Source organism: Microtus pennsylvanicus, chromosome 10 (assembly GCF_037038515.1).
Source record: "Microtus pennsylvanicus isolate mMicPen1 chromosome 10, mMicPen1.hap1, whole genome shotgun sequence".
NCBI classification, from domain to species: Eukaryota; Metazoa; Chordata; class Mammalia; order Rodentia; family Cricetidae; genus Microtus; species Microtus pennsylvanicus.
Window position 1 is genome coordinate 31,436,014 of NC_134588.1, and position 13,073 is coordinate 31,449,086.

The following is a 13,073-nucleotide window of genomic DNA, read 5'->3' on the forward strand; positions in this document are numbered from 1 at the left end:
TTTTATTCCCACAAAGTGGCACGGCTTTCAACCTTGGCCAGAGATGCTTCTTTTTGCAGTGGGTAGCCATTGAAGAAGAGACTCATAACTGGTCAAAGAGTTAATAAGTGACTGTTGAGTGCTCATCTCTAAATGGGACATCTATACAATCCCTACCTCATGGAAAAACGGGGTAGCCATAAGAGCTGGAGGGTGGGAGAGATGTGAAACACTGTCTTCTGGACACGACCTCACAGCATCCCCGCCCCTGCTGTTCGAGCACTGATTACAGGTGAGCTGCCAGCTTTTCGTAGGTTCAGGGGATCTGAACTCCAGACTTGAAGCTTATGCAGCAAGTGCTTTACTTACTGAGCCATCTCTCCAGCACAATTTAGCTTATGACAAGCTTCATGCAAACATTTAAGAAAGGACACCTCAAGACATAACTTCCATATTTGTTCACTGCCTGTCCCACAAAATAGTTTAATTTCCTCTGCAAGGACAACTGTAAATGAAAGCTGGTCCATCTGGATGTGGTGGCACGAGCCTGTAATCCCAGAGACAGAGCCAAGAGGATCTCTACAAGTTTCAGGTCAGTCAGGTCTATACAGCGAGATCTTGTCTCAAAACTGGATGCATGAATGTGAGTCAAGAATTAACTACTCAAATGACAAGGAAAATTAAATTAAAAATTTAATCATGTTCAAGGCACAAACCAAAAAATCTCCAAGAAAGTGAATCCATAATCAATATGATTTTGTACAATTCAGTTAAACAAACCTAAGATGCTCACAATCAGAAATATGAGAATCATATCCAAAATTATTTCACTGCTCACTATGTGGTTCCTTATTCTGAGTGCTCTCAGTTTTGCAATGATCTGGTATGAGCTGACCCTAAGGAGTCATTATGAAGCATGAGTACAATTACAGACACCGTCAACATCAAATCTGTTCTATCATTGCATCACTCTTGTTTTAAGACTAGGCCTCACTGTAGTCCAGTCTGGCCTTGAACCTGATCAGATCCTCCAGCTTCAGCCTCACAGGTACTGAGATCACAGATCTAAGCCACTGGCTCAGCTTTACACTTTTTAAAACAAAATGTTTTAAGTAAATTGCACAACTTTAGCTTACATTCTGATTTAAAACAAAAAGTCACACAGGAGCAATGAGTAATTGCAGATTTTAGTTTTCTGCTAGTAGATCATTTCCAGGTGAGCATAAGCCTACCTTATTTATCCAGTACATGACAGCATCTTCAATATCATAGGGCAGATCTGTAGCTTGAAAAAAAGCTGAATACTGTTGAGCACATGCAATTACTTTTTCTATGCTGACCATCTCTACAGTATAAGCCATCATTAGAGTATCAATCATGGCCAAATGTGCACTCTGAAAATAGAAAAGCACAAACAATTTCGAAATTACACTTAGAAACTGCTTTATTGTAAAATATTAGCATTTTCTTAAAAACAGTAGTAAAGCCAGAATACAGACAGGTGTTAAGAAAGCTCAAAGCATGCTAAAATAAGCTGATACTAGACTAGTTTATTTTTCAAATACTGTTGAAGACTTATATTAAGATGCTCTTTATTTACTCAAAGCCTCCTCTCCTTTTCACATGATAATCATGCATATATCATTTACAATGCAGTGTACAAATTCCAGGATTGCTGCTGCTGCTGATCTCCCCTCATTTCTCAAATCCAGCGTACATTAAAATATCCCTCTGTGCTCTTCATTAATATTGGCACACCTTCAATCTAGATGACAAAGTTTCACTTCTGAATAAACAACAAAAAACTTGTAACTAATTTTCTTGCCTCCAAATTCTTTCTCATCTAATTCCTATAGCACAGAACTTCCAGTATTTTCTCAGGGTTTTTGTTTTGTTTTTGGTAATATATAATCTGTTATATGGTAGTTAAAAACACAAAATATTATAAAGCATATTAATGGTCCCTCTTCCATTTCCCAGCAGTGCCTTCAGTTGGTATGCATTCTTACAAAAAATTACCATACACTAGTTAACTACACTGTTCACACTGTCTACTATCTTTGGCATTATAAATAGTGCTGTAACACTGACCTCTAGTGGATAATTACTTCCTGTGGGGCTACTGGGTCCAAAACTACAGTATAAGCTTTGATAACTGGGCAAGTTATGCCAATCTTACATCCCACCAAGAATGTTATCAGCATGCCAATTTCTACATTTTTTAATATTTTTCATCTATATGAAAGGTTAAAAATCTCATACTTGACTCTGCAATTATCTAATTATTGCCAGGCATGCTTTTGTGTGGTTAGCAACTATCTGCATTTCCTCTTCAGAAACTGCCCGTTAGTATCTTTTGCCTGTCTCTTCTTTGGGGTGTTTTCATTCCCACTGACTTGTAAAGCGCTTATCATATACTTGTTAGAGTCCTCTTTTGTCTAGACAGCAGACACATTTTCCTAGCCTTTCTTGGTATAAAATCTGTCCATCCTGGAGCTTTCTTTATGGCTCTGAAGTTTTACACCATGTCTACTACAGTCTTCTCCAACCTAATTCTTTATTTTCTCCATTATATTAAATCCATTTGAATTCTGAAGATGTTATAAACTAGGGAATAGATATTTTTTTCCAAATCAGAGACTGCATTTTATTATTCCTACCAAAAAAAAACCCATGTTTTTTACATAATAAAACTTGGACTCCTGTTGTTTCCTTGGAGATTAAAACCTTCCATCTTGGAGGGAAGCTCCTTAAGACGCACAATGTTAAATTAAAAGGGGGTTAAAGGACAGGATGGTCTAAGAAGAGAAGAAGCTGGGGAAGTAAATAACTCAATAGCTTCAGGAAGCCCCTGAAGCTAGCCAGATTTATTAGGCTGTTCTATTCTCCAGTCCATATTAAGTTGTAAGGATTGCTGCAGACTCTTTTAGACCAGCTGAGCTGCCTGGAAGGACACCCTCCAACCTGCTTAGTTGCTTGTGGGCTGTGCGGTGTGTTCCAGGTTCCCCCTTTGTGAACTGTAACCCATGCCAGGGTGCACTTTGGTAATACAGCCATCTCAGTCATTTCTGTTCCTATAAGTGACCCCAATAAAACACATTGGCTTATTAGGTTGGACTTTGGTGGTAACTTTACTTTCGGCTGCCGTTGGTTCCCTGTCAGGAGTGGGTAGACATTCAAGCATCCTCAGGTACACCGCCACACAAAAACTCCTTATGGAGGTAAAGCTTTATTATCTGACTTGTGCCTCTCACTCTGGCCTTACTAATCCCTTCTTCACCCTATACATCTTTGAAAACAGCAAAACAAAACTGTCTGCTAGTCTTTTTTAATTGAATTTTATTTTCATTTTACATACCAACACCAGTTCACCTCCCCCCCCCTTCTTCTATTCCCCGTCTTCCACCCATCCCACCTTGCATACACTCCTCAGAGGGGGTAGGGTCTCCCTTGAGGAGTCAACAAAGTTTGGCATACCAAGTTGAGGCAGGACCAAACCCCTCCCCCCTGTATCAAGGCTGAGTAAGGTATCCCACCATAGGGAATGGGCTCCAAAAAGCCAGTTTATGCATCCGGGATAAGTCCTGGTCCCATTGCAGCCTCCCCCTCCCTCCCCCCGCAACAGAATAAGTCACATATCTGTCACCCACATTCAGAGGGCCTAGTTCATTCCCATGCAGGTTCCCCAGCTGTCAGTCCAGGATCAGTGAGCTCCTACTAGCTCAGGTCATCTGTCTCTGGTTTTCCCAATCATGATCTTGACACACACACACCCTTACTAGCCTTTAAGTGTGTCATTCTTTCTCAAGCTTCTGTGTCTTGAGTTCTTAAGTTCTCCTTTTAATACTGACTGACACAGGTTTGAATGGGACTCGTATTGTAAAGCTCTTCCTTTGCCCTTTCCAATCAGATGCCTCATCCAAACTCTGAACTGAGCACAGATTCTTCCCGACTGTAGTTATGTTACATTATGTTCTGACTTCACGGAGCAGAAAATGAGCACAGGTATCCAACACCGTCCATGATAATGTGAAAGAGCTTCTCTTACTTCTATACAGTCATCTGCATACAAAACTCTTGTTTCTCGAGGGCAAGAAAGTTACCTTCTTACATACTATATCTCTAGAAGGAGGGAGACAGGAAGGAATGAGCTAGGTACTGGCTACCACAAACTTAAGAGTGGGTTTTGTGCTGGAGGTTGAGGAAGTGAACTGACTGTTTTCCTCTAGAACATTTCACAGTATTAAGAGGAAATCAATCTTTCCACTTCTGCCTTCTACTGATGTGTGAGCGTGAGCACACACATACACACTAAAAAGGATTCATTTTAGTATTTTACATCAAAAGGGAAATACAAATGTTCTATAATGGGTAATGTAGGAAAGTGTGGCTACTTTACAATATGTGAAATGTATATAATAAAACTAGTAAAAAAAAGTACAACAATTCCTCTATATTAATATGTCATATATATGAAACAGGAAGAAAAAGCAATGACTAAAAGCTAAACTTAGAAAGTGCCTTGTCATACACAGTATGTAAAGATACACATTAACCTGAAGTTTATTTCAAGAGCTGGGCTAGTGAACAGCAAACATATTACTAAAGCAGCTTTAAAACAGCTCATTCCCTGACAGAAGACTGAGATGACTCTATTGTTGTATGTATGCAGTTACTCCTATGTGGTATTCATTTATAAGAACTCTTGTGTTTCAATTTTTTCATGCTTTTACTTTAGGAAATGAGGTAATGTAAGAATCATATAAAACACAAATATATATATATAATAGACTTAGAAAAGATCAACACTAAAAAAACCTCAAGGTCAAAGGTAGTTTTAAGTAAAATACAATTTCCTATCTACCATATTAACATCATATTGATGGCAACAGTTAGCACTGTTTGATGGCAGGTGCTGTTCAGCTTCTTCCGGTTAACTGCTGTTAGTACTCTCACTATGTAATGTTTTCAGGATCTACAGAAAACTTGTTTAATATACAACCCTGGAGTTAAACACTATTATGTCTATTTTACAGAAGAAAACTATTTAACTGATTCGTGGTTACACAGCAACCAGGAAAAGTAGGCAGCACACAAACAATCACATGCCATTCTTGCAGACTTAATGCCAATCTACACTTTAACTCCCTGTACTACAGTAGAAGCAACAGTGCCTGCTGAGGCCACTAGGTGGCAGGGCGAAATATGGTATTTAGGAGCAAGGGCAAAAATACTGGTTACAAAAACAAACAAACAAAACCCAGGAGAGCTCCACACACATTTTAATAAAAAGGAATGGCTTCAAGGACTCTGACTTTAGTGAAATTTGAAGCATCATCCAGAGGTCAACAGGGGGCTGATTCTATATCTGTATTACCAGGAGTGTATTTTTGTTTTCTCTAATAGTAGTCTAGGCAAAAAATAAGGTACACATTATGGTGAGAAATGAAGGGTAGAAATATTAAAGAAATGAACTCTGGGGCTAGGAGACAGCTCAGTGAGTGAGAGCTTTTGCTGTGCAAGGAGAGGGGCCTGGATTGGAATTCACAGCACCCACATAAAAAGCTAGACATGACTGCACACCCAGAAGCCCTCCACTGGGAGGCTGGAGACAGGCAGGTCCTGTCTGGAACACCTAGCCTCCAGTTCAACAAAAGACTGTGTTTATAGGTGATAAGACAGCGTGCGTCCTCTTCTGGTTTCCAGACGTGCACTCATGGGTACATACAGCTACACACTCACTTGCACCATACACATACACACATCTTTTGAAAAGCAGAAATGAGAGTTTCAAAGTGTTGTAAGAAGTATATTAGCCTTATAACAAAGAAACAAATGGCTATATGGCTTTTATAATTCTTGCAAAAGAGTCAGATACATAACTACGAGAAAAATTCCTAAAACGAGCACTGGTCTCAGCCCCATACAGAAGTCTTCCATAGGGACAGAGGAGGAAACTAAGACTTAGATTATAAACAGGAAGTACTTGAGTCATTCTACTGAAATGGAACATACAGCATAGACACATCAGGATGTTTTTAGGAGTTAATCCCAATTTAGTAATTAATACTCACATGTCATACGGGTTTGCCATTTGGAATATATTTAACCTCAAATGAAAAGTGAAAAAATTTTAATGTGCCATTCTGGAGAGACATATAAAGAAATTGCTTATCAGTAGCCAAATTACAATAGTATATTGTTTAAAAGGAAATAGTTTTAAAGCGTTTATAAATATCAAAAGATCATAAAATTTCTGGTCTTAACCCTTAGATTAATTAAGTGATCACCGGCAAATCTCTCCTGCTGCTGTGCATCAATACCTTAAACTGCACAACCAGGTAGCAGCAGCAGCACAACATAGTTTGTACACCAGAAATAAGATGGCGTGCTGAGCAAAGTGGCACACACCTATAAATCTCAACACACAGGTGTCAAGAGCAATGTAAGTTCAAAGCTAGACTGAGCTACATGGAACCCTGTCTCAAAAAGCCAAGGGATTGGCCAGGCAGTGGTGCCGCACGCCTTTAATCCCAGCACTCGGGAGGCACAGGCAGGCTGATCTCTGTGAGTTTGAGACCAGCCTGGTCTACAGAGCTAGTTTCAGGACAGGCTCCAAAGCCACAGAGAAACCCTGTCTCGAAACCCCCCCCCCCCCAAAAAAAAGCCAAGGGATTTGTAGTTCAGTAGTACAACACTTGCTTAGTATTAATGAGATCCTGGATTCAATCTCTAGAACTGAAAAACAAATAAATAATGCATATCAAGAATATTGTGGTGGTCTGAATGGAAATGTCCTCATAGGCTGATAGTGTGTGGCACTATTAGGAGGTGTTGTCTTGTTGGAGGAAGTATGTCACTAGGGGTGGGCTTTGAGGTTTCAGATGCTCAAGCCAAGTTTAATGTCACTCTCTTTTCCAGATGCCTGCTGATCCAGATATAGAACTCTCAGCTACCTCTCCAGCACCATGCTGATAATGGACTAACCCTCTAAACTGCAAGCCAGCTCCAATTAAAAGTTTTCCAGAATTGCCACGGTCATGGTGTCTCTTCACAGCAGTAGAAACCCTAACTAAGACAGTGCTAGAACACATATTTAAAAGATCACAGGCCATGATCAGCTGTTTTTTTTTTTTATTGAGGAATGCAATGATTCTACCAATAAACAGCACACAAATAGACTCAGGAGCAGAAATAACAATAATTTCAATAGAAGCAAAAATGTCTTTGACAAAACTCAATGGCCCTTTATGACAACAATGCACCTAAGATAGAAGAATCATACTCCACATAATAAAGGTTATAGATGACAAACTGACGGCAACATTATAATGGATGAGGAAAACCTGAAAGCTTACTCCCTAAAATACAGAGCATCCCCTCTTAGAATTCTTCTGCAACACAGTAATTGAAAGCTTAGTTCAAGTTGTGTGTCAAGAAAAAAAATAAGAGGAATACTTAGGAAAAGAAGTCAGATATCCCTGTGTGCAGATGGTGTATGGTCCTACGCTAAAGGCTCCAAAGAATCCACTGGATGGCTTCCAGATCTGAAAACACGGTCAGCACTGGAACAGCGCGTGAAAAACACCATACGAGCTCGGATAACTTTCTTCTCTACGGTAATGAAGCAGTGAAACAACCCCCATTCACAGTAGCGGCCAAAAACACTCTCCCCGCCCAATAACCAGATATTAAATACCTCTACAACAGAACCCAAACCAAAAATTATGAAGAAAGAGTATGGCAGACACTACAAGGCAGAAGACCCTTTGCTCATTGGCGGAATTAATACTGTGAATGGCATTATTAGCAAAAGCAATCTTCGTATGCAATGCAATCCTCTCCAAATCTTAATAGCACTCTCCACAAGAATAGAACAAATTCTAAAACTCACAGCAAAACACAAAAAACCCAGAATGATCAGAGCAATCATGAGTAATGCTCCAATATCACAATACCTGACCAAATGACACTACAGAAGTGCCTTGGCACTAACACAAAACAGCCATCTACCGGCAGAATACCATAGAAAGCCCAGAAGCAAGCTCACACACATACAGCCACCTGATTCTTGATAATGATGCTGAAAGATGAAGAAAAGATGGCCTTTTAAACAAGTGCTGCTGGGAATGAGATGCCCACCTGCAGAAGACTGAAGCCAGAGCCACTGAAAATACAAAGACCCCAGTGTTGACCTCAAACACTGAGGCAATTTCAGAATATCATTCCAAAAGCTCAAGAAATAAAAGCAAGAAGTCAGACAGAGGTGTATCCAACTAAAAAGCTCTGTACAGCAACAGAAACAATTACTGGAGTGAAAAGAGCACAGGAATGGGAGGTCTTTGCAAGATATTCACACAACAGGCATTCAATAGCCAGAATATAGCAATATCTCAAAAAATTAAATACCAAAGGAGCAAATAATCCATTCAACAAATAGGTTAATGAACTGGACACTTTGAAAATTAGTTAAGTATGAATGTTACATAAATACATGAAAATATGTCTAACATCTTTAGCCATTAGGGAAATGAAAATCAAAGATGGAACTGAGAGTTCACCTCACTCCAGTCAGGATAATTAACATCAAAACCCACCAAATATCAGCAAAACTGCAGAGGGGTGTGTGGAAGGGAAGGCACTCCTTACACCACATTGGCAGGAATGTAAGCTAGTCCAACCACTATAAAAATTTGGTATGGAGGTGTCTTAATTACTATTCTATTGCCCTGAGACACCAGGACCAAGGCAACTTATAACAGAAATCATTACCTGAGGGCTTGCTTACAGCTTCAGAGGGTGAGTCCATGACCATCATGGAGGGGAGCGTAGCAGCAGACAAGCAGGTGTGGTGCTAGAGCAGTAACTGAGAGCTTACATTCTGACCCACAAGCAGGGGCAGAAAGAGAGAAACTGGGCCTGGAGTGAGCCTTTGCTGCAAAGCCCACCCCTGCACCAACAAGGCCACACCTCCAAATTCTTCCCCAAAAGTTTCAGCAACTGGGGACAAAGTATTTAAATATGAGTCTATGGGGGCCAGTCTCATTCAAACAACCACATAAACTTCCTCAACAAATGAAAACTAAATCTCACACCACTTGGGCATATCAAAAAGAACCAAAGTCAACTTCCTATGGAAGCACCGTCTTATCTATGATTACTGTGGTTCTAATCACTAGAGTCATGTTACAGAATTGGTCTTGGGGCCTATCAATGGATAAAAAAAAATGTGCCTGCTTGCACGCATACACACACATGTACACACGTCTTATTCAGGTACAAGGAATAAAACTGTCATAAAAAAGAAGCATGGAACTGGAGATCATCACGTTAAGTGAAATAAGCCAGCACTGCAGACAAGTGTCACGTTTTCTCCTGTATGTGGAACTCGAGATAAAAAATTGAAATGTTAAATTAAAAGGGGAAACTGTTAGGATGTAGAAGATAAAAAATGAGTGGTGTAAGATGATCAAAGAACATTATATGCACATATGAGAATGTCATAATGAAACTCATTACTCTGTACAATCTATGCCATTTTTTCAAAAAAGGTTACAAAAGGTGTCAGGATAAAAAATTAATTGTAAACAGAAGCTCTCAGGGTAAAAAAGTCACACTCCTGCTGAAGATTCTAGAAATCTATAATTGTGAAGAGTTAAGAATGTTGCATATTTGGACCCAAATTATTTTGGACTGCCATTGGTTCCTTTTCTAACCATTCACTACTTATCTCTTTGCTGGAGAAAACAACCTTGTACATGAAACCTTTGGGGATGTACTAACAGACCACCCGCTTCTATCAACTCAAAAGCTAAGAATGAGTTTAGAAAACATCTAAACCTTCACTAGAGTCTTCCTATTTTTCTATAACCTGTCTAGTTACCATCCATGGTAGATGCTGTGATTTATGACTTCTTTTTGTTTTACAGCAATAAACTTCATGACACTATTTCCACACTAGAACCATGCTATTTATGGCAACCTGAATCTATGTTCTTAGGTCTTAGTCATTCATATTTGGCTCAGAATAAGCACCTCTTATTTGAGATGATACCACTGTTTTCCTTAAACAGGAAGGAAGGAAGGAAGGAAGGAAGGAAGGAAGGAAGGAAGGAAGGAAGGAAGGAAGGAAGGAAGGAAGGAAACCAGTAGATTGTGAAGGAGAGAGGATCTCATGCCTGATTAGAAGAGCAGTCACTCCCAAATAAACTTATCCTTTAAAAATTAAGTCTTCCTCACTGTATGTTATTAGGGTGACTCATACGACAGTTGAATCATTCCTAAATAAGTCAAACACTGAAATCTTGGTGACAAAATATACTTAGGAGTACACTTGCCAAGTGTGCTTGGCTTCTAGACTGCAGAAAAGACCAGCTTGGGTCTACAAATAAAATGTCGTCACCACACTGAAAAACTGCTTTCTGAGGAAGTGCATGTTTATATGAGTGACAAAATATGTGTTAAATTACTCAGTAAGCAATTCAAGATTGTTTTCTTCGGTAGAAATTAAGGTTCCTGACTTAAATTCTAAAAAATGCATGTAATTCTAATGTAAACAAGAAAATTAAGATGAGTTTCTAATGGGAATTGTAATAAAATATTTTTTTTGTTGTTTTGTTTTTTGGTTTTTCGAGACAGGGTTTTTAAAAAATTAATTTTGTCATATGCCAAACTATTTTTCAAAGAAAATCAACAGTAAGTAGAAAAGAGTGACCCAAAGAAAGTTGTGTTATTTTGATTAAGAAAGTTTTAAAAGGCATTTTTAAAGAGATATTTTACATGGGAGAAAATTCTGTCCCTTAGCAGAATGACTCCACTGTTCCAGAATAGGAAGCAGGAAATACAGAGCAAAAACAAAGGTTTAAACTGGGCAGAGGGCACATACTTAAAAACAGCACTTGCGTGAGGCAGGAAGGTGCTACCTTAAGGTCAGCCTGACGCTTCACTGTGAGTTCCAGGTGTCTTCAATACACTGCAAGACAGTGTTGCAGCTGTAGGAGCCAGCTATAAGCTAAATATGAACATGTTACCCAAAGGAAGTTCTTTACTTCCAACCATTAACACCTGCCAGAGAAGGACTCAGCCACTGATAAGTTTAATAGAGGCCTGGGTCTCTGTACTTTACCCTGAAGCAATACCTGGTTGCAGGAAGGACCATAAACTAAAATTACCTGAGTACCACCCAAGAACAGACCATCCAAAGGAAATGTCTAACATTCCAACTGCTGTAGATAAGATCACCTGCCAGCACATACTCACCAGGACACCCCTAGACAAATGTCAGCCAATCAGGGGTCCTGAACCTCAGAAACCCCTCACCCTACCTTTACTACTATAAAAACCCAACTCTGACTGAGCTCAGGGCTCTCCATTTATTCCAATACGTTGGACATGCGGAGAGACTGGGTTTGCAAACTTGCATAAAATGAAGGCTCTTTGCTTTTACATATGGGACTCGCTCTCCTTGTTAGCTTTTGGGGGACTTTGCGGATTTGGGCATAACAGCAGTAGATTACAAAAGGCTGAAGCAGGTTTGCATCAGGTTGGCCATAATGTTTCCAGACACTCAGGTGCACAACCCACCACCTTAGCTTCCTTCCTTGCCATGAGATCTGGGCCTAAGACTACAAAAGAGGAGAATATATACAGAGTTTGGCCAGACTAGGGGGAGCTAAATTCCCCTTCAATCCCATGGTGGTCTTAGACTTTACAGAAAATCATGAGATGAAGGCCAGGAGATTCAGCTGTGGACTTACGGGTCCTTTCTTGGGAGAAGGTGAGCAGGCTCTGGGGGCTCCACTGTCACTGTTCTCGGCAGGCAGGCAGGCAGCCTCTCTCAGCATAGAGAGGTGCCCTTGGCCCACCAATTCTCCAACCCATTCTCAGCACAGGATCACAGGTACAGTTAGAGACAATTACTATAGCGTTTCCCAAAAACTAAGCATTAACATATTCGTACAAAGGAAGGAAGAATCTAATTCAGTTCAAAAGTTTCCTGAAAATGCTGATGTACTTGTCTTATGGCCACATGGGTGGGGTAGAAATACCTCCCCACCTCCCACCCATCAACACCTGAGGCAGGTGGGAAAGCTGGCCCTGCCCCCCACCAGTAGCAACACTCAGGAGAGCAAGCCCTGCATCTCCCCTGAGCAGACAATAGAGCCACTCCTGATAGCAGATATTGGGGTGAGCCAGGCCCGACACTGTGGACATGGGAGAGCTGTCCCCACTACCTGCTACAGATACCAGAGATACCAGCGAGCTGACCCTCCCCCGCCCCCAGCTGCAGCACTCAGGAAAGTGGGCCCTGCTCCTTGCCTGGGCAGCACAGTAGAGATGACCCTGTTGGCAGAGGTGTGGGTGAACCAGCCCCAATGTCATGAGCATGGGAGAGCTGAACCTGACCTCATAAAAGTGGGAGAGCTGTCCCTGCCCTCACCAGTTGCAGCACTTGGGAGAGTTGGCCCTCAAAGTGGAAGTGTGGAAGAATTGATCCGGAAGAAGCAAAACAGGAGAGCTGGTCCCGACTCCTGCTCACAGCTGCAAAGGTGAACTAGCCAGGGCAGCGCTGGAGAGCTCATCCTGGTGCTGAAGACGGGGGGGGGGGGGGGGGGGGGGGGGGGGGTGGAGCTGGCGGGCTGACCAACCCTGCAACTACCAGGCCCAGATCAAGGTTGTGTGTTGGCCCAGTTGATCCACAACATCTGTGGTCTGCTGGAGCACAGGGGTAGGGGGTGGGGGGTTGGTCCTGCAGACCCAAGGCTGCAGGATCTCAACACAGGGCAGCAACAGGATGTCCAGAAAGAGTCCCAGTGAGGGCCCAGAATCGATGCAGGGACCTTGAGTCAGACCAATGATTTTTTCGATGTAGTGCAATAAATACCCGCACGTAAAAATGTGACTTGCTGTCACACTGCAGCTTCCATGATGAGATTTTCCCTTTCTACTTTTGTTCGCTTAAATTTTATTTTGTTTTATTTTGGAGGTCAGGGGAAAATGGGTGGGATCAGGAGGCATGATATGAAAGACACAAAGAAAAAGTAACAACAACAAGAAAAGAAACAAAAAAATACTGATGTACTCTTAGCTAGAAT

The 13,073-nt window shown here is 41.0% G+C and overlaps 1 protein-coding gene across 5 annotated transcripts in view; it reads right to left on the bottom strand.

Moving 5' to 3' along the window:
• Camsap2 (calmodulin regulated spectrin associated protein family member 2) overlaps positions 1-13,073 on the bottom strand; it is an 83,388-nt gene that overhangs the window by 39,182 nt on the left and 31,133 nt on the right. For 4 of the 5 annotated variants that reach the window (XM_075988103.1, XM_075988101.1, XM_075988100.1 and 1 more), the window contains exon 3: positions 1,212-1,373. The exons of the other annotated variant lie outside the window; for it this stretch is intronic. In XM_075988103.1, the coding sequence (XP_075844218.1) occupies positions 1,212-1,373 (162 nt within the window). The remainder of the gene's footprint in view (positions 1-1,211; positions 1,374-13,073) is intronic. 5 annotated transcript variants of the gene reach the window in all.